We start from the raw sequence: 26,999 nt of genomic DNA, 5'->3' as shown, positions 1-26,999 counted from the left end.
TGACCCCAGCATAGAAGAGGGACTCCAGCCACCAGCATAGAGATAGACCCATAGGAAGGCATTGGTTAACAAACGCATGGCCAAAAGAAGACTGGGCGCCAGGCCCAGATACCTGGGGTGGGGAGCTCTCTGGCCCTCAGTGTTCCTCCACCGCTAAGTAGGTGCAACAGGGAAAGGTCCCTGTTTGCCAACTGACCTTGACCCTGAGGGAGACCTTGGCAGGGGGGAGGTGTGTCCATCTTGCTGGAGGACATGCCCTTGGGTTAGTTACCCCAGGACACACTGGCCCCAGGGATTGAAAAACTTAGGAAATGGTATTGAGAAATCTGGGGCAGCTCCAGGAAGGGGGAAGCCACGGGAGCTGCGGGCTGGGCTGAGGTTGCAGGGGGGAGGCGGGAGCCAGATAAAAGGCAGCCTCCAGCAGCCTCTGCTCATTCCCTCCCAGTCCGCTTCCTCCGTCCCTCTGTCCCTCCACCGTCCCTGCACCATGGGGCCTGCCTCAGGCCCCAGCCTGCTGCTGCTGCTGCTGCTTACCACCCTGCCCCTGGCACCGGGGGACCCCATGTGAGTGGTCATGACCCTTCTCCAAACCGGGCTACTTGTGAGGTGGGGGTGGGGTTCAGGTCCTAGTAGAATCCAGGGCGCACGTGGGTGTCTGTGGAGGCAGGGGTCAGCGGGTTGGGATGTGAATGGACTTGGGCTGCCTGTGAGCTCATGATTTCATGAGCTGGGGGTTCATGGCACTCGGGTTACAATGGGAGGCGGATGTTTCTAGAAGCAGGGGTCTACAGGTTTGGGTGCCTGTGGTGTGTTCAGTGATTCCGTGGCTGCGGAATCACTTGGAGGCCTGGAGATCTGACTTCACAGGATTTGGGGGCTTCGTGATATGTGGGTGAGGGTTGGAACCCTAGTCCCTCGAACGGCAGCTCCATCCCGTGTTCCACTCGACCTGCAGGTTCTCCATGATCACCCCCAACATCCTGCGGCTGGGAAACGAGGAGAAGGTGCTGCTTGAGGCCCATGACTATGGAGGGAACCTTGCAGTCACAGTCAGCGTCTACGATTTCCCTGCCAAGAAGGAAAGGATGTTCAGCGAGACCATTGCTCTGATCAGGGAGACTGACCACATGGGCACAGTCAACATCAATGTGTGTGCACCTGCTGGAGCCCTTCCCACCTGTCTAAGTCTCCTCCCTGTTTTGAGCAGTTCCCACTTTGGAGCCCCTCCTCTCTCTGAGAATTCTCCTTCAATTAGCTTCTTCTATCCTGAGCCCCTAGCTTTGAGCCCCTCTCCTAAGTGAGGTCCTCTGAGCCCCTTGTCTAATTCCCCCTACTCTTCCCCCTTTCTGATCCCTACCCATCTTAGACCCTTGCTCCCTCCCCTACTACCCTTCCGCTCCCAACCTGGGCACACCAGGGAGACCGGAGTGGTGGACAGGTGCTATTGGCAGGAAGGGCAGGCAGGTGTGGACCCCACTGAAAGCCTGGGGCTGAATGTGGGCAAGGGGCCAGGAGGCAACATCTCAATTATTCTCTGGCTATGCCTAGATCCCAGCCACCCAGGAATTAACATCAGGGAAGGAGAAAAAATTCGTGACTGTCCAGGCAGACTTTGGGGGCACCGTGGTGGAGAACGTAGTGCTGGTCAGCTTTCAGAGCGGGTACATCTTCATCCAGACTGACAAGCCCATCTACACCCCAGGCTCCACGGGTAAGGGGCTGGGCAGCAGCTGAGGACCCAGGGGCCAGATTGTGGGGAGGGGCGTGGCCTCACTCACCACCTCCTTTCTTTCCCACCATCTTCCAGTCCTCTATCGGATCTTCACGGTCAACAATGACCTACTGCCTGTGGGCCGGGCCATTGTCGTCAGCATCCAGGTATCAGCCAGCTGGGGACCCACACACACCCTAGGCAAGACTCAGGGAGAGACAAAGAGATTGAGACAGAGAAAGAGACTCCGGAAAGGGCAAGACTGCAGAGGCCGAAAGGCAAAGAAATGTGTAGAGCCTTGAACACAGAAAGAGCCCTGGACACAGGGCAGAGATCCAGGGATACCAGGCTCACTGATGATTCTGCCCATGGATTCTGGCTCCAGGCAAATCTCTGGGGACCATGTCACTCTGGACAGGTCACTTCAACTTCCTGGGCCTCGGTTTTCTCAGCTGAAGATTGAGATGACAGATAAAAACTCTCTGTAGCCCAATCCGCCTCCTGCTGCCAGGGGGTAGCCTTGAGCACCCAACTCATGTCCCACCCTCCTCCACCCAGAGCCCTCCAGGAGCTCCCACTTACTTGGGGTAAAAGCCTAAGTCCTCCCAGCACTCCCCAAGGCCCTGCAAGACTTGCCCTGTCCCCTACCTGTCCTCCTCTCCTCCTCTCCTCCCCCTCGTCCCCTCACTCACTCTGCTCCAGCCACATGGGCCTTATTGCTGTCCCTCCAACTGCCATAAAGAGCCAGCCCTAGGACCTTTGCACAGGCTGTTCCCCCACTACTCACAAAACGCTCTTCCTCCAAATACCCACATAGCTTGCCCCATCACGTCATTCAAGTCTCTGCTCAAATGTCACTGATGGCACAATTTTACAGGGAAGCCTCTCTGAGGACCTGTAAAATTGCAGACACCCTCTCCAACTCACACACACACACACACACACACACTCCACTGGTCTCCCTTCCTGTCATCTCCTTTAGGCATCCTATAAATTGAATGTATTCATTTGCTCATTGCCCGCTCCCTAGACCTCCACAGAACCTAAATTCCAGACAGGATGGGTGCTTGGCATACAGTAATTTCATTACAATTTTCTGGGCTAAGGCAGGAAAGGGGTGGGGGGGAGGGGGAATGGAAGGAGGAAGTGAAGGACAGAGGGAAGAGGTAGGTCGTTCTCAGAGGATCGTCATGAGTATTTCTTGCAATCACACAAAGGTAACAGGGACCAGGTCCTGACAGCCACAAGCTGACTGTGGGGATCAGTGGGATTTGTGGGGAACGGAGAACACACACCTCTAACGGTAGAGCCTCTGCCCAGTTCCAGTCAAATGTCGCTATGTGCCAACAGGAACCCGTATCCACGGTTATCCCAATTTCCAAGAGAAGCCAGAAAGCCAGATTTTTACATGATGTCTCCTGGTGTTTAGTTATTTGCAACGAATGACATACTGTGTGTTAGGCTGAACCACACGACTTTGTATTCTTGTAGGTCAAAGAGTCAAAGGTAGGCAATGCTGTGTGACTTAGCGTCCATAGGATGCTTACCACAGGGTCCCGCACAAAGTAGGTGATAAATGCTAGTTACTATCGGTATTCAGACAGCCGCCGACGAGAGTGAGCTCCAGCTTACATGAATCATGTGCCAAGCCAGTGAGGTAGGGGCTATGTTCCTCTCCTTTTTCTAGATGGGCACATTGAGAACAGAGACATCAAGTAATTTGCCCAAGGTGATACAGCGAGTAAATGGGAGAGTGGGCATTTGAATCCAGGCTGACTGACTCAAGTCCATGTTCATAACCACTGCCCCAGTAGTCATGACACACAGAGAGTGTCCAGACACAAAGAGGAGGAAGAGAGCCTAGGGGCTAAGCCAGGTCTCTGAAGAGACACGCCCTCCCTGTCTCCACAGACCCCCGACAATGTTCTCATCAAGAAGGACTCCCTGTCTTCTCAGAACCAGGTTGGCATCCTGTCCCTGTCTTGGAACATCCCGGAGCTGGTCAAGTATGTCAAGCCCTCCTAGAGGGGGTTCCCTATGCCAAGGGAGGGCGTCTGGCTGGCTCACTCACCTGCTTTCCCCACAGTACAGGGCAGTGGAAGATAGAAGCCCACTATGAAGATGCCCCGCAGCAGGTATTCTCTGCTGAGTTCGAGGTGAAGGAGTACGGTAAGAGGAGGAAGGAGTCAGGGTGGGGGCCCCAAGTGCCAGGCCCAGTGCTGACAGCCTACTGGTGCCGTCTCGCCCCCAGTGCTGCCCAGTTTTGAGGTCCAAGTGGAGCCTACAGAGAAATTCTACTACATTGATGACCCACAGGGCCTGGAGGTCACCATCACGGCCAGGTGAGGGGCTAGGAATGGGGCCAGGCGGGAGGGGAGGGGAGGGCGGCCAGGTGAGGGCTTGATGACGGGCCAGGTTGGCAGCTAGGGGTGGAGCCAGGTAGGGGCCGGGTAAGGGAACCCGGGTGCGGTGTGGCCAGGTGTGGGACCAGGTGGGTGCTGAGTGAAGAACCAGATACTGGCCAGGTAAGCACCAGGCGAGGGACCAGGGGTCCGTGGAAGTTTGCAGGCAGGCTCGCCCTTCAGGAGAGGAGCATCTGAGACCCTCTTGCCTCTCAGGTTCTTGTATGGGAAGAATGTGGATGGAATAGCCTTCGTCATCTTTGGGGTCCAGGATGGTGAACAGAGGATTTCGCTGCCCCAGTCCCTCACCCGTGTTCAGGTGCTCTGCCCCTCTGAGCCTCCTCCACTTTGGACTTCCCCCTCCCTCACCTGCGCCCCTCCCCCTCTCTGAGCCTTCCTTCCTCCCCCAGATCAATGATGGCAGTGGGGAGGCCAGGCTGGAACGAAAGGTCCTGCTGAGCGGGGTGGAACCCTCCGGAGCAGATGCCCTTGTGGGGAAGTCGTTGTACGTGTCTGTCACCGTTATCTTGCACTCAGGTGAGGCCTGGTCTGAGGAAAGGGACCCAAATGAGGGGGGAGGCCCAGTGTGAGGGCAGAGGCCCAGAATGGACGTGGAATGCAGTGTGACAGGGAAGAACCAGTCTGAAGGCAGAGGTCAAGTGTAAGAGAGGATATCCAGAGGAAAGTGATACCCAGTGAGACAAAGGAGGCCCATTCTGAGGGTGGGGGGAGCCCCAGAATGAAAGTGGGATCCAGTCTGATAGAGGAGGCCCATTCTGAGTGGGGGAGGCCCAGTATGAATGTGGGATCCAGTCTGATAGCAGAGGCCCAATCTGATGGGGTGAGGCCAGAATGAAGGTGGGATCCATTCTGATAGTGAAGCCCAGTCTGATGGGGGAGGCCAGTAAGAAGGTGGGATCCAGTCTGATACAGGAGGCCCAGTCTGAGGGGGGAGGCCCAGTATGAATGTGGGATCCAGTCTGATAGAGGAGGCCCAATCTCATGGGGGGAAGCCAGAATGAAGCTGGGATCCAGTCTGACATAGGAGGCCCAGTCTGAGGGGGGAGGTCCAAAATGAAAGTGGGATCCAGTCTGATACAGGAGGCCCAACCTGAAGGGGGAGGCCCAGTAGAATGTGGGATCCAGTCTGATAGAGGAGGCCCAGTCTGAAGGGAGAGGCCAAGTGTAAGAGAGAATATCCAGAGTAAAGTGATATCCAGTTAGACAAAGGAGGCCCATTCTGAGGGTGGAGGGAGTCCCAGATGAAAGTGGGATCCAGTCTGAGAGGAGGCCCAGTCTGAGAGGGGAGGCCCAGTATGAAGGTTGGAACCAGTCTGTCAGAGGAGGACCAGTCTGAGGGAGGCCCAGTATGAAGGTGGGATCCAGTCTGATACAGGAGGCCTAGTGAGGGGGCAGGCCAGAATGAAGGTGGGATCCAGTCTGAGAGGAGGCCCAGTCTGAGAGGGGAGGCCCAGTATGAAGGTTGGAACCAGTCTGTCAGAGGAGGACCAGTCTGAGGGAGGCCCAGTATGAAGGTGGGATCCAGTCTGATACAGGAGGCCCAGTGAGGGGGCAGGCCAGAATGAAGGTGGGATCCAGTCTGACAGGGGAGCCCCAGTCTGAGGGGGAGGCCCAGAATGAATGTGGGATCCAGTCTGATAGAAGACGCCCAGTCTGAGGTGGGAGGGAGCCCCAGAATGAAAGTGGGATCCAGTCTGATAGACGAGGCCCAGTCTGAAGGGGGAGGCCCACTATGAAGGTGGGATCCAGTCTGATAGATGAGGCCCAGTCTCAGGGGGGAGGCCCAGTATGAAAGTGGGATCCAATCTGATAGAGGAGGCCCAGTCTGAGAGGGGAGGCCCAGTATGAAGGTGGGAAGCTGTCTGACAGAGGAGACCCAGTCTGATGGGGGAGGAACAGAATGAAGGTTCCAGCCAGTCTGATGGAGGAGGCCCAGTCTGAGGGAGGCCCAGTGTAAGGTGTGGTCCAACCTGGAGGGGTGGCCCAGGAACCTGCCCTCACGGCTGGCCCCCTCAGGCAGCGACATGGTGGAGGCGGAGCGCAGCGGGATCCCCATCGTGACCTCCCCCTACCAGATCCACTTCACCAAGACGTCCAAGTTCTTCAAACCAGGCATGCCCTTTGAGCTCATGGTGAGACTGGGGGTAGGGCTGCCTCCCCCACCCTTCCCCTGAGCATCAGCCACGCCTCTGGGTCAACCTGAACGCCCTCCACCTGCCCCTGCACTGCACCCGCAGGTGTTTGTGACGAACCCCGACGGCTCCCCAGCACGCAACGTCCCCGTGGTGACCCAGTACTCCAAATCACGCTCCTTCACCCAGGAAGACGGCGTGGCCAAGCTGATCATCAACACACACAAAACCTTTAGGTCCCTGCCCATCACCGTGAGTCCTCGCCCACCTCTAGCCCCACTTCTGGTAGATAGGGGACTGTATTTGCAGGAAGGAACTCTGTCCTCTACCACAGTCATCCTGCCACGTGAGGAGTGGGGTCCTTTTATTGTATCAGGGGATCCTGCCATTCACATAGAGTGTTCTCATCTGCATAGAGGGGATCTTATCTGCACCAGCAGTCTGGCCATCTGCATACGTATATTATTATAAGGATCCTGTGATTACATCTGACCCACCTGGATAATCCAAAACAGACTCCCCATCCTCAGACCCTTAATCCCATTTGCACAGTCCCTCGGCCAGGGAAGGTACCGTATTCCCAGGTCCCAGGGATTAGGATGTGGACATCTTTGGGGGGCCAGAATTCATCCCCCTTTCCTCACCCAGGTAAGCACTAGGAAGGACGGTATCCCGGAGTCACGACAGACCAACAGGACTATGAACGCCCAACCCTACAGCACCATGAGTAATAACTACCTGCACATCTCTGTGCCTCGCGTGGAGCTCAAGCCAGGGGAAGATCTCAACGTCAACTTCCACCTGCGAATTGACCCCACCACCACCCAGGAGAACAATATCCGCTACTTCACCTACCTGGTCCGTGCCCTCCTAGGATCCCCAGACCCTCCTCCTTACTTCTGCAGCACCCCCAGTCCAGGGCTACCCCCCCCCTCGGACCTTGCTGATTCTTCCTTACGCCAACCTGTCTCCCCCAGGTCATGAACAAAGGGAAGCTGTTGAAGGTGGAGCGTCAGACGCGGGAGTCCGGCCAGGACATGTACGTGCTGCCCCTGACCATCACTGAGGACTTCATTCCTTCCTTCCGCCTGGTGGCTTATTACACCTTCATTAACAACAATGGCCAGAGGGAGGTGGTGGCCGATTCCGTGTGGGTGGATGTCAAGGACTCCTGTGTGGGCAAGGTAAGCTTCCGGAGCCTTCCTCTGCACCCATCTTGGCACTCCCCGCCTGGCCAGTGCTCGCTCCGTCTCTGCCTCTCTCCAGCCTTCTGGGTGGGGTCCCCAACCGGGGCCCATCTTCTCCTTTTCCAGCTCCTTCTCTCCCCACCTCTGTTTCAGCCTCAGTATCTCCCTCCCTGCTGGCCTTTCTGCCTTCAGTCTGTCTGTCTCCAGGGTTGCCCCTTCCTGACCAGCACAGCACGGACACTGCCCTGGGCTGACTGCTGATGGAGACCCAGCCTGGCAGGGCTAACCCCTCACTCCCACCTCTGTGCCCCACCCCCAACAGCTGGTGGTGAAAAGTGGCAGGAAGGAAGAGAGGGTGTACATACCTGGCCAGCAGATGACCCTCAAGATTGAGGGTGACAGAGGAGCCCGAGTAGGGCTTGTGGCGGTGGACAAGGGCGTGTTCGTGCTGAACAAGAAGAATAAATTAACTCAGAGCAAGGTGCGCCCTATCCCGTTGGGGTGTGGCGGAGGCAAAGGGGTGGCTTGGGGCTGAGGCGCAGGTGGCGATCAGAAGGGAACCGGAAGTGGGGTTAGGCGTGGGCTGGACGGAGGCTGGCACTGACACAGACGTGGCGCGGAAGTGAAGGCCGCGGGTGGGAGCGTAGATGGAGGAGTCCGCGCTGGGGGTGGTTGGCGGAGGCTGTGCACACAGCTTTGAGAGGGGCCTGGGACCAGAACGCAGGGGCGGTCGGACATGTCAGCCTGGTGGTGGAGGCCTGCCCGCGACCCCTGCCCTCCCGCAGATCTGGAACATGGTGGAGAAGGCTGACATTGGCTGCACTCCAGGCAGCGGGAAGGATTATGCCGGCGTCTTTACGGACGCAGGGCTGGCCTTCCAGACCAACACAAACCTGCAGACCCCGGATAGGACAGGTGAGGGCCAGGGAGGGGTGGGGCCTCCACCCCAGATGCTGAGAGCAGGTGGAGGGCACTGTTCTGAGGTCCTCAGATGCTGAGAATAGGTGGGGGCCCTGGGTTCAAGTCCTGCCCCAGCCCCCACCTAGTGAATCACTGCCCGCTGAGCCTCAGTTTCCTCATCTGTCAAATGGGAGCAGCAACACCCCTCCCTCACGGCTACTGAGAGGAGGACATCGGGGACCCTCAGTTGACGCTTAACACATCTTGTTCGCGTGTGCCCTCCACTCAGATCCCGAGTGCCCCAAACCAGCTACCCGGCGCCGCCGCTCGGTGATGCTCACAGAGAAGAGGATGGACAAAGGTGGGCCCCCCCCCTCCCCCCAAACCCTGCCCATCCGGGATCCAGCCCAGGAGGGAGGAGGGCAGGGCTGGGCCCTGGGGACGTCCTACCCGTGGTCCGCCCGAGCTCCTCCTGCTTTGAGATCCCAATTGAGGCCCTGACCGGTGTCGTGTCCACGCAGCGGGTCAGTACCCGAAGGAGCTGCGCAAGTGCTGTGAACATGGCATGCGGGAGAACCCCATGAAGTTCTCGTGCGAGCGCAGGGCCCGGTTCATCCAGCACGAGGCCTCCTGCGTGAAGGCCTTCCTGGACTGTTGCAAATACATCACCCAGCTGAGGCTCAACCACACCCGTAGTGCCCACCTGGGATTGGCCCGGAGTGAGTCCACTTGCCTGTGGGCTGGCCAGAGTGGGGAGGCTGGGTCAGGGGGGGAGGGCCTGGTTTGAGGGAGGAGACCAACCAGAGTGGGGAGGCTTGGTCAGAGGGTGGAGGGCCTGTTCTGAGGGTGGAGGGGCTGGTCTAAGGGGCAGGCTCTGTGCGAGCAGGGAGGGCCTGGTTTGAGGGGGGAGGCTGGCCAGACTGGGGAGGCTTGGTCCGAGGAGGGGAGGGCCTGGTCTGAGGGGGTAGGACCTGTCTGAGCGGGAAGGCCCAGTAGGGGGGAATACGTTCAGCCAGAGTTGGGAGGCTCAGTGAGAGAGGGGAGACCTGGTCTGATGAGGAAGGTTGTGGTCTGAGGGAGGAGGCCCAGCTAGAGTGGGGATGCTCCGTTAAGGAGGGGAGGCCTGGTCTGATGGAGGAGGGCCTGGTGGGAGAGGATAGGACCTGTCTGGGTGGGGAGGCCCTGTCAGAGGGAGGAGACCCAGCCAGAGTGCGGGGGGGGGGGGGGGGGCTTGCTAGAGGAGGGAGGACCAGTCTGATGGGGGAGGGCTTGGTCTGAGGGGGCAGGACCTGTCTGGGGAAGGAGGACCTATGTGAGAAGGGAAGGGGCCAGTCTGGGAGGAAGGATGCCTCTGTCTGAGCGGAGAGGAGAGCCTATCTGAGGGGGGAAGGGGCCTGTTTGGGTGGAAGGATGCCTGTGTCTGAGCGGGGAGGTGGGCCTGTCTGAAGGGGGAGGATGCTTCTGTCTGAGATGCATTTTTAGCCTGCCTTTACCAAAGAAAACTCATTTATGTTGCTTTCCAAAGAGGTACCTAACTCAATGCCTAACAACATCTGTTGATTTGTTTTCATTCATTCATTCATTCATTCACTCATTCATTCATTCATTCACTCATTCATTCATTCAGTTCTGGATAAGACAAAACATGTGCACACTTGAAACTTTACATCTCGAGCCAAATAAATCTTAAGCCAAGAGAAATTTCTCTTCCAAGAAGCCCATTGAAAGCAGAACCAGAGTGGTCCCCACCACAAGGTGGCCCTGACAGAACTGGTGGGAATCCTACCTGCCATTTGCTCAGAGCCTTTGAGCCCAGTGAGGCCTGATGTCTGCTTTTTAAAAATGCTTTTTGATGTGTCTTATGTAGAGAAAGGCCTTTCTGCTAGGATGGGTGCAGTGGAAACCAAGCCCACAGAGAGCCCCCCGCACCACGGGCAGCATGGCCCCTGTCGTGAGGGTCCCCCTGGCAGATTCCCTCTTGGCCCACCCTGTCCAGATTGCTCTTTTTAACCCCTGTGTGCAGAGTGGTGCTTGCAGCACTGACCCTTCTCACTGGCCCTTTGAACACTTCTTCTGCACATCCCATCGTTTTCACGGGGAACCAGAAACTGTGTCGTCCAAATTGGGCTCTGAGAACAAAGGCCAGTGTGAGCGGCTCTTGAAACCGAGGGAAGTTACCTTATCGACCACAGGATGAAAAGTCACAAAACAGAACCCCTTTGCTTAAAAACTAAGGAAGATGGGGAAACGCCATAGCGGCAGGCTGCCCGATCCAAGCAAACATAATCATTTTTTTTTTTAAATCTTTAGACTCTCAAGCAGAAAAAGGAGAAATGGGCATAAATACATTTTTATCCCTCCGAATCATTTGAGGCCGCACCATTGAGGCCCCTAATTAGCTCCGTGTGGAATTTCTAGAAGCAAAGATATTCTGCCACAAAACCTCAGCACAGTCATCAGAATTAGGACGTTAATGTTGACTTGTTACCACCACCAAAACCTCCAACCCCGTTCAAGCTGGCCAGTGGTTTCCCTTTGGTTTGGTCTGGTCTGGTTTGGCTTGGATCCTTTATAGGAAAAGGATCTGTGCAGGAGCAGACGTCGTATTTACTGGTGGGGTCTCCTTAGTGTCCTTGGATCGGCTCAACCCCTGGCAGCACAGCCGTCTTGAGTGACTTTCACGTCCAGCTATTTGGGGGGCTGTCCCACGGTTTGGGTTGGCTCCTTGCTTCCTCGTAATGGCATCCAGGTTTTGCATTTGGGGGCAGCACTGTCACAGGAGAGACACTATGGATTCTCAGTGCATCATGTCGGGAGCCCAAAGACATTGATTTGTCCCATTGTTGGTGCTGTGAGTCTTGATCACGTGATTAAGGCGCTGTCTGCTGGGTCTCTCCACTGTAAAGTTCCTCCTTATTCCTGGATAGTCCATTTCTAAACCTCTTTCTGCTATCAGATCAGGGCAAAATTTAACCCAAGGGAAAATTTCCCCCAAATCAATTTTTATGTAGCCTGTATGACAGCAGGTATGGATCCTTATATGGTAACACATACTTTTCATGTACACTCATATTTTTATTATTTATTTATTTATTTATTTATCTATTATTATATTTATATTTATTTATTTATTTTATTTATTTATTTTTGCTTAGAAATGTGCAGTCACCTCCTAAAGGCAGACATCACCAAAGGGGACACATATTTCTAAATTCTTTTAGCTGGAAGGCTAGCACTCCCTCCACCACCACCCCCCCAAAAAACACACAAAGATTCCCAACACACATGAGTAAAGGGCTGAATCTTCAGTCTGTGCAAATTATTCTAATCTAGGCTTGCTGCCTTCTGCTCCAGCGACCTACAGACTTTCTTTCTCAAAGAGGAAAACTAGACAAAAGTATCCAATAGGATATGGCTTACATATGCTCAGATGTTTTCTCCCCCAGCCTTATGGAACTTCTTTTTTTCCCCTATTGTCAAATTAGCTAATATACAGTGTAATCTTGGCTTCAGGAATAGATTCCCATGATTCATCACTTACATACAACCCCTCGTTGTCATCCCCAAAGTGCCTTCCTCAATGCCCATCACCCATTTCCTCCCCCCTCCTAGCCCTGCCCCCATAAATCCCCAGTCTGTTCTCTGTATTTAAGAGTCTATTATGGTTTGCCTCCCTCTCTGTTTCTATCTTAATTTCCTTCCTTTCCCCTTTGGTCTTGTGTTAAGTTTCTCAAATTCCACATATGAATGAAGTCATATGATATATGTCTTTCTCTGACTGACTTATTTCGCTTAGCATAATACCTTCCAGTTCCATCCACATTGTTGCAAATGGCAAGATTTCATTCTTTTTCATTGATGAGTAGTATTCGATTGTATGTATGTGTGTGTGTGTTTGGGCTCTTTCCATAGTTTGGCTATTGTTGAAACCGCTGCTATAAACATTGGGGTACAAGTGCCCCTATGAATCAGCACTCTTTATCCTTTAGATAAATTCCTAGTAGTGCTATTGCTTGGTCGTAGGGTAATTCTATTTCTAATTTTTTGAGGAATCTCCACACTGTTTTCCAGAGTTTGCATCCCCACCAACACTGCAAGAGGGTTCCCATTTCTTCACATCCTCAACAACATCTGTTGTTTCCTAAGTTGTTAATGTTAACCATTCTGACCCATGTGAGGTGGTATCTCAATGTGGTTTTGATTTGTATTTCCCTGATGATGAGCGACGTTGAGCACCTTTTCATGTGTCTGTTTGCCATCTGTATGTCTTCTTTGGAAAAGTGTCTATTTATGTCTTCTGCCCATTTCTTCACTGGATTACTTGTTTTTTGGTGTTGAGTTTGGTAAGTTCTTTATAGATTTCAGATACTAACCCATTATCTGATGTGTCGTTTGCAAATATCTTCTCCCAGTCCGTCAGTTGCCTTTTAGTTTTGTCGATTGTTTCTTATGCTATGCAGGAGCTTTTTATCCTGATGAGGTCCCAAACAGTTCATTTTTCCTTTATTTCCCTTGCCTTCGGAGACATGTTAAGTAAGAAGTTCCTGCGGGTGAAGACAAAGAGGTTGTTGCCTGTTTTCTCCTGTAGGATCTTTATGGTTTCCTGTCTCGTATTTAGGTCTTTCATCCATTTTCAATTTATTTTTGTGTATGGTGTAAGAAAGTGGTCCAGGTTCATTCTTCTGCATGTTGCTGTCCAGTTCTCCCAGCACCATTTGCTAAAGAGACTGTCTTTTTTCCATTGGATACTCTTTCCTGCTTTGTTGAAGATTAGTTGGCCATACATTTGTGGGTCAATTTCTGGGTTCTCTGTTCTATTCCACTGGTCTATGTGTCTGCTTTTGTGCCAATACCATACTGTCTTGATGATTACAGCTTTGCAATATAGGCTAAAATCCAGGATGGTGATGCCTCTGCCATTGGTTTTCTTTCTTTTTTTTTTTTAACGTTTATTTATTTTTGAGACAGAGAGAGACAGCGCATGAACGGGGGAAGGTCAGAGAGAGAGGGAGACACAGAATCTGAAACAGGCTCCAGGCTCTGAGGTGTCAGCACAGAGACCAACGTGGGGCTCGAACTCACGGACCGCGAGGTCATGACCTGAGCTGAAGTCAAAAGCTTAACTGAACTGAGACACCCAGGTGCCCCTGGTTTTCTTTTTCAACGTTACTTTGGCTATTCAGAGTCTTTTGTGGTTTCATAAAAAATTTAGGATTGTTTGTTCTAGCTCTGTGAAGAATGCTGGTGCTATTTTCATTGGGATTGCATTGAATGTGTACATTGCTTTAGGTAGTATCAACCTTTTAACAATATTTGTTCTTCAAATCCTTGAGCATGGAATGCTTTTCCATTTCTTTGTGTCTTCAATTTCATTCATAAGCTTTGTATAGGTTTCAGCGTACAGATCTTTTACCTATTTGGTTGGGTTTATTTCTAGGTATTTTATTGTAAATGGTATTTATTCCTTGATATCTCTTTCTGTTACTCCCTTATTGGTGTAGAGAAATGTAACCTATTTCAGTACATTTATTTTGTATCCTGCGACCTTACTGAATTCATGGATCAGTTCTAGCAGTTTTTGGTGGAGTCTTTCGGGTTTTCCAGGTAGAGTATCATGTCATCTGTGAAGAGTGAAAGTCTGACTTCTTCTTTGCCAATTTGGATGAGTTCTATTTCATTTTGTTGTCTGATTGCTGAGTCTACGACACCCAACACCACATTTAACAACAGTGGTGAGAGTGCACACCCCTGTCATGTTCATGATCTCAGGGGGAAAGCTCTGTTTTTCCCCATTGAGGATGATAGTAGCTGTGGGCCTTTCATATGGCCTTGATGATAAGGTATGTTCCTTCTACCCCAATGATCTTGGTTGTTTTTATGAAGAATGGATGCTGTACTTTGTCAAATGCTTTTTTCTACATTTATTGACAGGATCATATGGTTCTTATCTTTTCTTCTGTTAATGTGGTGTATCACATTGATTGATTTGCCAATATTGACCCAGCACTGTAGCCCAGGAATGAATCCCAATTGATCATGGTAAAGGATTCCTTTAATATACTGTTGAATTCAATTTGCTAGTATCTCAATTTGTTGAGAATATTTGCATCCATGTTCATCAGGGATATTGCCCTGTAATTCTCCTTTATAGTGGGGTCTTTGTTTAGTTTGGCAATCAAGGTAATGTTGGCTTCATAGAATGAGTCTGGAAGCTTTCCTTCCATTTCCGTTTTTGGAACAGCGTCAGAAGAATAGGTATGAACTCTTGCTTTAAATGTCTTGTAGAATTACCCTGGAAAACTATTTGGCCCAGGACTCTTATTTGTTGGTAGATTTTTCAAAACCAATTCAATTCCTTCACTGGTTATGGGTCCATTCAAATTTTCTATTTATTCCATTTTCAGTTTGGGTAGTGTGTGGGTGTCTAGGAATTTGTCCATTTCTTCAAAATTTTCCAGTTTGTTGGCATATCATTTTTCATTGTATTCTTCAATAATTGTTTGTATTTCTGTGGCGCTGGTTGTGATCTCTCCTATTTCATTCATGATTTTATCTGTTGGGGTCCTCTTGCTTTTATTTTTAAGAACCCTGGCTAAGAGGTTATCAATTTTATTTATTCTTTCACAAAACCAACTCTTAGATTCATTGATCTGTTTTGTTTTGTTTTGTTTTGGATTCTATATTGTTTATTTCTGCCCTTATCTTTATTATTTCTCTCCTGCTGCTGGCCTTGGGCTTTCTTTGCTGCTGCCTTTCTAGTTCCTTTAGATGTGAGGTTAGGTTATGTATGTGGGACCTTTCTTGCCTCTTGAGATTGGTGTGAATTGCAATGTGTTGTCCTCTTAGAACTGCCTTTGCTGCATCCCAAAGCGTTTGGACTGTCATGTTTTCATTTTCATCTGCTTCCATACATTTTTTAATTTCTTCTTTAATATCCCAGTTTACCCCTTTATGTTTTAGTAGGATGTTCTTTTTTTTTTTTAACGTTTATTTATTTTTGAGACAGAGAGAGACAGAGCATGAACAGGGGAGGGGCAGAGAGAGAGGGAGACACAGAATCTGAAACAGGCTCCAGGCTCCGAGCTGTCAGCACAGAGCCCGATGCGGGGCTCGAACTCACGGACCGTGAGATCATGACCTGAGCCGAAGTTGGACGCTCAACCGACCGAGCCACCCAGGCACCCCTAGTAGGATGTTCTTTAACGTCGATGCATTTGGGGGCTTTACAAATCCTTTTGTACTTGTTGAGAGCTGTTTTGTGACCCAGTATGTAATCTATTTTCAAGAATGTTCCATGTGCCTTCAAGAAGAATGTGTATTCTGCTTTTGAATGAAAAGTTCTGAATATGTGTTAAGTCCATCTGGTCCAATGTGTTGTTCAGAGCCATTGTTTCCTTATTGATTTTCTGCCTAGATGATCTTTCCATTGCTGCAAGTGGAGTATTAAAGTCCCCTCCAGAACAACAGTATTATCTACATGTTTATTTATGTTTGTGATTAATTGATTTTTAAGCCTGGGTGTTTCATGTTGGGGACATAAATATTTACAATGGTTAGCTCTTCTTGATAATGGACCCCTCGTTTATGATATAATGGCCTACTTCATCTCTTGTTACAGTGTTTGTTTTAAAATATAGTTTGTCTGATACAAGTATGGCTACTCCAGCTTTCTTTTGATGTCCCATAGCATGACAGATGGTTCTCCGTCACCTCACTTTCAATCTACAGGTGTCCTCAGGTCTAAAATGAATCTCTTGTAGGCAACATATAGATGGATCTTGTTTCTTTATCCATTCTGATACCCTATGTCTTTTGATTGAGGCGTTCAGTCCATTTACATTCAGAGTGATTATTGAAGGAGATGGATTTAGTGTCATTGTGTTATCTACAGGTTTCGCACTTATGGTGATGTCTTAGTCCCTTGTAGTCTTTGCTGCTTTCCACTCACAGAGTCCCGCTAAGGCTCTCCTGCAGGGCTGGCTTAGTGGTCACAAACTCCTTCAGTTTTTGTTTGGGAAAGCCTTTATCTCTCCTTTTATTCTTAATGACAGCCTTGCCAGATAAAGGATTCTTGGCTGCATATTTTTCCTATTCAGCACATTGAATATTTCCTGCCACTCCCTTCTGGCCTGCCACGTTTCAGTGGACAGGTCTGCTACTACCTTTCTGTGTCTACCCTTGTAGGTTAAGACCTATTTTTTCCCTAGCTGCTTTCAGAATTCTCTCTTTATCTTTGTATTTTTCCACTTTCACTACGATATGTCATGGTATTGGCCTGTTTATGTTGATTTTGAAGGGAGTTCTCTGTACCTCTTGCACTTGAATGCCTGTTTCCTTCTCCAGATGAGGGAAGTTCTCAGCTATAATTTGTTCAAATAAACCTTCTGACCCTTTCTCTCTCTTCTTCTTCTGGAACACCTATGATACAGATTTATTTCATTTCAAGGAATCACTTAGGTCTCTAATTCTCCCCTCATGGTCTAATAATATCCTTGCCCTCCTGTTTTTAGTTTCATCATTTTCCATAATTTTATCTTCTATTTCACTTATTCTCTCCTCTACTTCTTCCATCCTTGCTGTCACTGCAGCTGGGTTATTTTGCATCTCATTTACAACATTTCATAATTCACCTTGATTATTTCATAGGTCTTTGATCTCTTCAGCAATAGATTCTTTGCTGTCTTCTATACTTTTTTCAAGCCCAGCTATCAGTCTTATGATGGTTTTTCTAAATTATTGTCTAGATATATTGTTTAGATCTGTTTTGAGAAGTTCTCTGGCTGTCATTTCATCCTGGAATTTCTTTTAAGGAGAATTCTTCCATTTCATCATTTTGGCTAGGTTTCTGATTTTTACCTATTTTACTAGGTTGTTATGTGTCTTGCACCTGTAAGTCCTACTATATTAAGAATAGGTCATACACTGCCCAGGTCCTGGGACTTCCAGAGTGCTTGTGGAGTGTGATCATGCACTCTGTTGCATATTTGGCTATTCTATCACACTGCTCATGGTGGTGATGGTTTGGACCTTCCACCAGGTGTGTTTTCATTTGTTCGTTGAAGGAACCCTGGAAAAAGGAAAGGTGAGAGGAGCCTGATTCCCATGCAAAGAGAAAAATGAAAGGGGCATAAAAAAAAGATAAGGAAGAAAATCAAATAAACTATAAAGTTTATTAACTATAAAGTTAATCCAGAGATGTGTAGAGATAAGTATCTCTGGGGACAGTGGAGAATGGGTGTGTTCTAAACCCATAATGCCCTCTCCTCACCCGTGCCTCCCAGGTGACTTGGATGAGGATATAATCCCGGAAGAAGACATCATTTCCCGAAGCCAGTTCCCTGAGAGCTGGCTATGGCGCATGGAGGATCTCAATGAACCTGCGAAAGATGGGTAAGGCTGAGACACCCCCCACCTTAACCCAACCCCAGGCCAGCTCCTATGGCACCCCAGACTGGACCACTTCATTTGTATGTACCTTATGCACCTCTTTTCTGGAATCACTGTGCAACTCCACAACCCAGCCTAGAAAGAAAATCAAGAGTCAGGCCCCCTCCATGTGCCCAGCCTCCACCCATCCCTCCAAATTGCCCCTTGGGACCCATCCACACCAGCTTCCCCCATACCCCTGACACCTGCCTCTTTTTAATACCCCCACTTCTCATCCATCCAGAATCTCCACAAAGACCATAAATATATTTTTGAAAGACTCCATCACTACCTGGGAGATTCTGGCCGTGAGCTTGTCAGACAAGAAAGGTGAGTGAAGTTGGTGCCCCCATGCTCAGCAGGCAGAGACCCCAGGGACACTGGGCATTTTCTCATCCCATCCAGAGAGATCCCCTGTTTCTCGGTGTCTGACACTCTGCTCCCAGGTGATTAGAGGAGTGTCAGATCCTATTCTGTGGGAACATAGTGCTTTTTGTAAATAAATTTTCTTTTGAGAAAAGTTTTAGGTTCACAGCAAAATTGAGGGGAAGATACAAAGAGTTCCCACATACCTCCATTCCACCCACCCCTGACATACAATCTCCCCCATGTTGACATGCACAGTCTCTAGAATAATTTGCAACAAAAAACACCCTTAAGGGGTGATGTTGACATGTTGACAGGATAATGGGTAAAGTGATTAAGAAAATATAAAAGAGGAAGCAGGATGAAATGCATGATTGGAACATAGACAGTCAGATTGTGAATCTTGGGTAAAAGGTATCCCGGGGGTGGGGGACTCACCACAGGGAGCTGGCAAGCCCTGGTCTAATGTGATGATCTCAGGCAGGCCTGAGAGCAGGATGAGGAGAGAGAGGCAATGACTTTAACACCAGATGAGTAATATTTTCATGTGATGATTTTGAAAAAATCAATGTGAATAAAAAAAAAATCAGTGATGAACAAAATATCTCCATTGTAAATAGAAACCAGCACCACTCCGAAACATATTGGAGTTTGAGGCAAGAGGGAAAATGTGTGCCCCCTGCCCCCTGTGCCTGATTTAGGTACATTGGGGGGGGGGGTTTAATATTTATTTATTTATTTATTTTTGAGAGACAGAGAGAGCACGAGTGGGGGAGGGGCAGAGAGAGGGAGACACAGAATCCAAAGCAGGCTCCAGGCGCTAAGCTGTCAGCACAGAGCCCAACGCAGGGCTCGAACCCACAAACCTGTGAGGTCATGACCTGAGCCAAAGTCGGAGGCTTAAGTGACTGAGCCAATGAGGCGCCCCATGATTTAGGTATATTGTAAAGGTTAATTTTTTCCCTGAGCATTAAAGTAGTTGAAAAAAATATTGAAACATTAAAAAGGACACGTGAAGACTCAGGACGGGAGGCATGAATATCTCTTTCATGCGAAACCAATGTGTTTAATAATTTTGTTTTGTTACCATTTATAATACATTACACATCATTATCACTTCCCTTTCCTGGCTTCAAGATGTTCAAAACCTGCGTCTTTGCTTGTCTTGTTTTAACTGAGGGAACTGAAACTGGCAGTTTCTCCTGACCAAGGGAGGGTGGTGCATGCATTCATGGGGCACATACTTTTCCTTTCGTCTGGAGCTCCAGTAATAGCTCAGCACACTTCTGGTCGGTGGCCCCCGCCCATGTTTCAGATCAGAGCATCTTCCTATATCCTCGTTGTCCCTGTTCGCATATGGAGGGCCTGCATGAGGTTTCCTTGAAATAAGAAAGGTTCTTGCAGCTTGAAAAGAGAAAGTTGAAAGGCACAGTTTAGATCCCTGCTTCTGAAAGCCTGCTCCCTGAACCACTAGCAATCTGGCAAAGGTGCTTTCCCTGGGGGGTTGTAGAAATTCAGAATCTTGGACCCCACTCCTGACCTGCTGAATCAGAACCTGCATTTAACATGACCCACGGGGCAGGAAGTGGGGGGTTGTGTGTATCTGGAGGTTGGGGAAGGCCTGTCCTGCACCAGGGTCTCTGCACCTCACCACTGATGTTGTTCAGGGCTGGGTGGTTCTCTGTGGAAGGTTCTCTGTGGAAGGTTCTCTGTGCAATATCAGATGTTGAGCAGCATTCGCGGCCTCTACCTACAAGACTTCAGGAGCACCCCCACCCCCATTGTAACATGTCCCCAAAATATCCCCAGAAGTTGCCCAATGCCCCCTGGGAGTGATGGGGGCAGCATCTTAAAGGGCCCTATGGTTTTTCTATTCTGCTCTCTGTACCCTTGTGACATCTTCTCAATACTGTTGTCTTACCAGGTACGATTATATTTTTAAGCTTATTTATTTATTTTGAGAGAGAGAGAGGCAGTATGTTTGAGGGAGGGGAAGATAGAGGCAGAGAGAGAGAATCCCAAGCAGGCTCTGCACTGTTGGCTGTACAGGGCCCAATGCAGGGCTCGAACTCATGAACCATGAGATCATGACCTTGAGCTGAGAACAAGAGTCAGATGTGTAACCGACTGAACCACTCAGGTGCCCTGGTTGATATTTTTTAATTAATGGGTTTTCTTAATTTTTTTAAATATTTATTTGTTTTTGAGACAGAGACAGACTGCAAGCTGGGGTGGCGAGGGGCAGAGAGAAGGAGACACAGAACCTGAAGCAGGCTCCAGGCTCTGAGCTGTCAGCACAGAGCCCGACGTGGGGCTCAAACCCACAAACTGTGAGATCATGACCTGAGCCGAAGTCGGACGCTCAACCGACTGAGCCACCCAGGGGCCCCTAATTAATGGGTTTTCTTAAACAATTTAGGTTTACAGAAACAACTGAGAATTACCACTCACTCCTCAATTCCCTCCAATTCCCGTCTCTAACCCTTTTTTGCATTAGGTGGTACCTTTGCCACAATCTCTGGGACAACACTGATACATCATCATCAACTGCAGTCAAAAGCTAGGGTTCCCTTTCAGTGATGTACCTTCCGTGGGTTTGGACAAACATGTAGCTGTCCTTCCAGGGTCACGGAGAGTAGGCGTTTCTCTGCCTCAAACATAACACGGATGGTGTGTCAGAGGTCACTCTGTGTGTGGTTCTCTCTCGCTCCTTCCAGCTTGTTCAAGGGAAAAGCTAAGTCTGGTGCAAGGATGTCCTCATCTCCTCTGTAGGTCTTGACTGACTTGCATTAGCAAGGAGAGAGCAGGTCTGCTTTCTGCAGGCACAGCATGAGCTGGCCAGTATTTAACAAAACAAAACCGTTTTGTTTCCCTGGAGGCAGCCTCCTGTTTGTGGTGCAAAAGCTGGTTTTTCACCCACCAGAGTAAACTAACTCTGGCTTTAAGAATGTGAAAACAGGGCCTGCTGGCTGGCTCAGTGGGAAAAGCGTGTGACTCCTGATATTGGGATTGTGAGTTCGAGCCCCACATTGGCTGTAGAGATGGCCAAAGATAAATAAGCTTTTTTAAAAATGTAAAAATGAATGGTAGATAAGAAATGGTAACTACCTCCCATGACTATAACAGACGCCTGTGAGAATGAGAAATAATGACCGTAGGTTAGGAAATAAGGATTTTCAAGGCTCAAGGTTCAGGCCTCTATTTTTTTTCCATTGCTGAAAAATAAGGTGTATAAATTTTTATGTATTTCTTTTCCTTAACTGTCTTTTTTAAATGTTTATTTTGAGAGGGGGGGGAGAGGAAGAGCACACAGGCAGAGAGAGAGAAAGAGAATCCCTAGCAGTCTCCACGCCATCAGCTCAGAACCTGACACCAGACTGTAACTCAGGCACCCGGAAATCATGACCTGAGCGAAAATCAAGAGTCAGATGCTTAACCGACTGAGCCACCCAGGTGCCCCAAATTTTAATACACCTTTGGTGCAACATTATTTTTATTTATTTTTTTAATGTAACATTTCAATATGATAAAGTTTTGCAAATTTTGCTTGCATCAACCGAGTGCTTGAATATAGCCTAGTAGCTGTTGAATCACAAATTAACCATCGCTTTTGCAGTCATTTTCACTGCCTGTAGATCAGCACTGTCCACCAGAAATACGACGCAAGCTGCATGTCATTTTAAATTTTCTGGGAGCCCCATAAAAAAAGAGGAGGTGAAATCAATTTTATCATACATTTTCTGTAACCAAATATCTCCACAATGTTATTCTTGCAACTTGTGGTAAATACGTTGAAAAAATATGCTGAAAAATATGTTTAAAAAAGCCCACCATCACGCTAATGATAATGTTATAATAATCATCTATTGATATTTAAGAGTAACCTAATAATATCTCGAAATTGTGAAAGATGCATTTTGCTTTTGTTTGTACTAAGCCTTTGAAATCTAGTACATAATTTATGTCTGCAGAGCATCTCAAGGAGGGTGCTTTTTTTTTTTTAAGATTTTAATTTTATTTGTAAGTCATCTCCACACCCCACGTGAGCTTGAACTCATGGCCCCAGATCAAGAATCACACCCACCACTGACTGAGCCAGTCAGTGGAAAGGCGCCCCTAGCCTTTCATTGAAAATACTTTGATCTGTATTGTAGGATTTGCAAAATGTACAGCTGAAAAGGAAGGTTGGCATATGCAAATTGTTCCAAACATGTGTTAAAAAGTTTTCTGAGTTAGCCACATTCCAAGTGCCCAGGAACCAGAGAGAGCTCAGGCTACCATTTTGGAGAGCCCAGGTATGGACCCTTTGGGTGTGCTCGAACCCTTCCCCCTGCACACCTACCTATGAGTAAAACTACAAGAAGAAAATGGAAACCGTACATGAGAGTGACTCCCAGCTGCCACCACTATTGGTAACGTGTCACCTGTGCAATTGTTTAGCCCCTGGGCTTGCACAAACACAGGCTGAGCTTGACACAGCTCCCGCAGTCAGGGGTAAGCACTGAGAGCCTGTCCACCTCCTTCCCTTGACACTGGGAAGGAACACTCCTGGGCAGGGATCTGCGTGGCTGATCCCTTGGCACTCCACTCCTGGGCAGGGATCTGTGTGGCTGACCCCTATGAGGTCACGGTGATGCAAGACTTCTTCATCGACCTGCGGCTACCCTACTCTGTCGTGCGCAATGAGCAAGTGGAGATCCGAGCCGTGCTCTACAATTACCAGGATGTTGGGGAGCTCAAGGTAGGTTCCCAGGGGGGTGGGGGCAGAGGTATGATGAAGAGCTTGGATGGTTGGGGGAGGTGGCCATGGCACCTGCCCCCCTGACTGATATTCTCTCCCTGGCAGGTGCGGGTGACCCTGCTCTACAACCCAGCCTTCTGCAGCCAGGCCACCGCAAGGAAACCGTATCAGCAGATTCTGAACATCCCAGCCAAGTCCTCAATAGCCGTGCCTTTTCTCCTCGTGCCTCTGAAGGTCGGTCTACATGAGGTGGAGGTCAAGGCTGCGGTCTATAATCGTTTCCTCATGGATGGTGTCAAGAAACCCTTGAAGGTCGTGGTGAGTCCTTGGGGCACCTGCAGTCCCTTGTCCTTTGGGAGAGGCTCCTGTCTCCCCATGCTGTCAACCCAGGTTGGAGACACTGACTCTGAGACACCAAGAGTGTCCAGTGTCCAGCTTAGGATGCTTGGGAGTCCTGCAAGATTGGAAGCAAGGCCAGGATTAGGGTGAGTAAGTGAGGAACAGTTACATTTCTACACTTTCTTAGTGATGAACATTCTCAAATATAATAGGAGATCAAGTCTTCAATAAAAATAAAAGCCTCATATCATCTTTCCTTAATATTTCCAAGCAAAATGTGAGATCATAAGAGCAACACTGTTTTAATGCAATATTGTAAGGAATCAAAATTAATGCCAAAAAATCCATGATACACAAAAGATCAAAATTTTAAATAGAGACAGTGCCAAGTCAAACCACAATAGGAGCCTGAAGCTAAAGGACAAATGAAGGCCCCCATCTACGTGTCTTTTTTAACGGTTGAAATTGTTTAGTGGTTAATTTTCCCCCGTAACGTTAAAGTCATTGAAATAACAATGAAACATTAAAAAGCAAATGATTTAGTGTGGAGATTCCTCAAAAAATTAAAAATAGACCTACCCTATGACCCAGCAATAGCACTGCTAGGAATTTACCCAAGGGATACAGGAGTGCTGATGCAGAGGGGCACTTGTACCCCAATGTTTATAGCAGCACTCTCAACAATAGCCAAATGATGGAAAGAGCCTAAATGTCCATCAACTGATGAATGGATAAAGAAATTGTGGTTTATATACACAATGGAGTACTACGTGGCAATGAGAAAGAACGAAATATGGCCCTTTGTAGCAACGTGGATGGAACTGGAGAGTGTGATGCTAAGTGAAATAAGCCATACAGAGAAAGACAGATACCATACGTTTTCACTCTTATGTGAATCCTGAGAAACTTAACAGAAACCCATGGGGGAGGGGAAGGAAAAAAAAAGAGGTTAGAGTGGGAGAGAGCCAAAGCATAAGAGACTGTTAAAAACTGAGAACAAACTGAGGGTTGATGGGGGGTGGGAGGGAGGGAAGGGTGGGTGATGGGCATTGAGGAGGGCACCTTTTGGGATGAGCACTGGGTGTCTTATGGAAACCAATTTGACAATAAATTTCATATATTGAAACAAAAAAAAAACAAAAATAATGGATAACAGAGCCTAACTCAAAAAAAAAAAAAAAAAAGAAAATGATTTAAAACTGACAGCGTTATTTTACAGTGAAATATCTTATTTATACCCAAACTAGAATTTATTATAATATTTCTTTCCTTAATGGAACCAAACTCTTTTTTTTTTTTTTTTTTTTAGATTTTATTTTTAAGTAATCCCCACGCCCTATGTGGGACTCGAACTTACAACCCCAAGGTCAAGAATCCCATGCTCTTCCATCCAGGCAGACAGGCGCCCCCAGGAGCACAATCTTAATTATCCCTTTTATCAGGGGTCCCAGGGTGGCTCAGTGTGGCACCAATGGGAAGAAACCCCAGAGGGCGCCGGAGCCTGCACAAGGCTCCCCAGAGCCAGTGTGTCCACAACTCCCAATTCTGCACCCTCTGATACTGGTAGCTTGAAATCTACTGTGGCAGGGATGTTCGCAGGATGGAAACTGCCAGTGCCACAAATCAGGATCTTTTCTTCCTGGAGAGATGGCTACCAAATGTTTACCAGCATGCCACGGAGGAGACTGGGTCTCCAAAGGAAAATGTGTGCATTAGTACCAGCTTCAAGGAGAATGTGTGATGGAAGGGCACAAACAGCAGCAGTCCAGCATGGAAGGAGAGCTTCACTTGGGACACTGATAATAAGATAGCCCCTAGTTTAACTGAGCGCTTACTAAGTGCCAGGCATTGTACTCAGCACTTTATGCACATTCTTTTATTTTAAGGACATTTGAGAGGCAGTGGGGGTAAACTGACTCCCAGTCACAGAACTAGGATGGGTGATGCCATCGTGCCCATGCCCTGCTGATCAGCTGTGTCTGTTCTTTTATTCACCTGACTTCCCCCTCCCCCATCCCATCCCAACACTGTTCAGCCTGAAGGGATCAGAGTCAACAAAACTGTGGCCGTTCACACACTGGATCCAGAAAACCGGGGCCAAAGTGAGTCAGCCACAGAATGGTTGAGACCTGGGGGTGCGGGGTAGGGGGTGAGGCAGGGCCTTGTGGGAGAGGGTGACACCACGGGTCCTTCCCATTCCACTGGCAGACGGAGTGCAGCGAGAGGAGGTCCATGCCATAGACCTCAGTGACCAGGTACCAGACACAGATTCAGAGACCAGGATCCTCTTGCAAGGTGAGCTGCCACTGACCCTCGCCCAGGAAGGCACAGCTCTGGAGAAGGGGACCTAATTTCTCCGAATTCTGGGCATGTATACTACCGTGCGTCCCCTGCCTCCACTACAGCTAGAACAGCAGGCCACCTCCCTGATCTGTTTTATAGAGGGTTCCAGGCAGTATTTAGTTCAGCAAATAGCCTTTGCTGATAGAGAAGCTTAAATGAGAAACAGTATAGTTCAAGAGCAGGAAATTCTGGAACTAATTGCCTGAGTTAGACGACTGGAGCCAGAAGGGAAAAGTTCCTGGAAAAGCACCTTGTAACCTGTAAGCTGTAAGGTTTTTGGGAGAGACCCTTGGTTTTCTCATCTGTGATGGGGTGAATAATAGTACCTATATCAAAGGCTTGTTGAGAGGATTAAATGAGATACTGTCTGATGTTTCTCTAGAACAGCGCCTGGCAACAGCATGAAGCATGATCTAAGTATTGGTGACGATTGTTCTGGAATTAATTTGCCACTTGTGACAAGAGGCTCAGGGAGCAGATTTCTGTGAAGCATAAGACTCCCTTCCCTACAAATGTAGACACCCTCCCCACTCCCCTACCCCCGTCTCCTACCTCCTACCATCACGTCCCCTCAGCCCTCAACTGCCCCTGACCTCTTTGGCACTGGCTGCCTGGAGCCTGGGATCGCTGGGGACAGCCCTGGCCCTTCTCACCCCACCCCATGGTGGGTGAGTTGCTTGAGCCCTGTCCTCCCGCCCGGTTGCAGGGACCCCGGTGGCTCAGTTGACTGAGGATGCCATTGACGCCGAGCGACTGAAAAACCTCATCGTGATCCCCTCGGGCTGTGGGGAGCAGAACATGAAAAGCATGACGCCCACGGTCATTGCCGTCCATTACCTGGACCAAACGGACCAGTGGGAGAAGTTGGGACCCACAAAGAGAAAGGAAGCCTTGCAGCTCATCGAAAAGGGTGGGTCTGCCTGGGAGACCCTCTCTGCTCCAGCCACCTCCAGAGCAGGGTCCTCCCTGAGACCCAGGCCCCTTTCCAGGCCATGCCCTTCCTCTAAGCTCCTCCCCTTTCAGGATCCCTTCTTTTCAAAGACCTCCCCTGACCATTGCCCTCTCTGAGACCCTGGGCCCCTCTGAGCCCTCTAGAACTCCCTGTCTCACTGAGGCCCCCTTGCCCTGAACCCCCTTGAGATCCTTCGTCTCTCTGAACCCCTCTCCTCTGAGAACTCCTTCCCCTTTTAGAAGTCCCTTCTGCTCTCCCAGACTTCCCTGCTCAGCCCTGAGCCCCCTCATTCCTCCCTGAACCCCTGTCTCGCCCCCCTCAGAGAATCCTTGTCCCCTGAGCCCCTCCACTCAGCCCCTGCTCCTCTGGAGACACTTCTGGCTTCCCTGCAGGGTACTCCCAGCAGCTGGCCTACAGACAGGACAATTCGGCCTATGCGGCCTACCTGGACAGGAAGCCCAGCACCTGGTGAGCGGTTC

At 49.2% G+C, this 26,999-nt stretch overlaps 1 protein-coding gene across 1 annotated transcript in view; it reads left to right on the top strand.

The window, feature by feature from the left end:
- Positions 1–415: 415 nt before the first annotated feature.
- Positions 416–26,999, top strand: part of LOC132675259 (complement C3-like) — a 39,605-nt gene continuing 13,021 nt past the window's right edge. Inside the window, exons 1-25 of the mRNA XM_078443494.2 lie at positions 416–564; positions 956–1,148; positions 1,549–1,711; positions 1,808–1,878; positions 3,623–3,717; positions 3,798–3,880; positions 3,963–4,053; positions 4,330–4,432; positions 4,524–4,650; positions 6,151–6,266; positions 6,372–6,518; positions 6,915–7,124; positions 7,244–7,450; positions 7,776–7,934; positions 8,239–8,368; positions 8,643–8,714; positions 8,875–9,072; positions 17,635–17,743; positions 18,024–18,109; positions 22,744–22,886; positions 22,992–23,204; positions 25,261–25,327; positions 25,434–25,520; positions 26,275–26,478; positions 26,913–26,988. Coding sequence (XP_078299620.2) covers positions 488–564; positions 956–1,148; positions 1,549–1,711; positions 1,808–1,878; positions 3,623–3,717; positions 3,798–3,880; positions 3,963–4,053; positions 4,330–4,432; positions 4,524–4,650; positions 6,151–6,266; positions 6,372–6,518; positions 6,915–7,124; positions 7,244–7,450; positions 7,776–7,934; positions 8,239–8,368; positions 8,643–8,714; positions 8,875–9,072; positions 17,635–17,743; positions 18,024–18,109; positions 22,744–22,886; positions 22,992–23,204; positions 25,261–25,327; positions 25,434–25,520; positions 26,275–26,478; positions 26,913–26,988 — 3,227 coding nt within the window. The 5' untranslated portion in view covers positions 416–487. The remainder of the gene's footprint in view (positions 565–955; positions 1,149–1,548; positions 1,712–1,807; positions 1,879–3,622; positions 3,718–3,797; positions 3,881–3,962; positions 4,054–4,329; positions 4,433–4,523; positions 4,651–6,150; positions 6,267–6,371; positions 6,519–6,914; positions 7,125–7,243; positions 7,451–7,775; positions 7,935–8,238; positions 8,369–8,642; positions 8,715–8,874; positions 9,073–17,634; positions 17,744–18,023; positions 18,110–22,743; positions 22,887–22,991; positions 23,205–25,260; positions 25,328–25,433; positions 25,521–26,274; positions 26,479–26,912; positions 26,989–26,999) is intronic.

This window comes from Panthera onca, chromosome A2 (genome assembly GCF_046562875.1).
Source record: "Panthera onca isolate mPanOnc1 chromosome A2, mPanOnc1 haplotype 2, whole genome shotgun sequence".
In the NCBI taxonomy this organism is placed as follows: domain Eukaryota; kingdom Metazoa; phylum Chordata; class Mammalia; order Carnivora; family Felidae; genus Panthera; species Panthera onca.
Note: the sequence above shows the minus strand (reverse complement) of the source record. Positions and strands in the feature narration are given on the sequence as shown.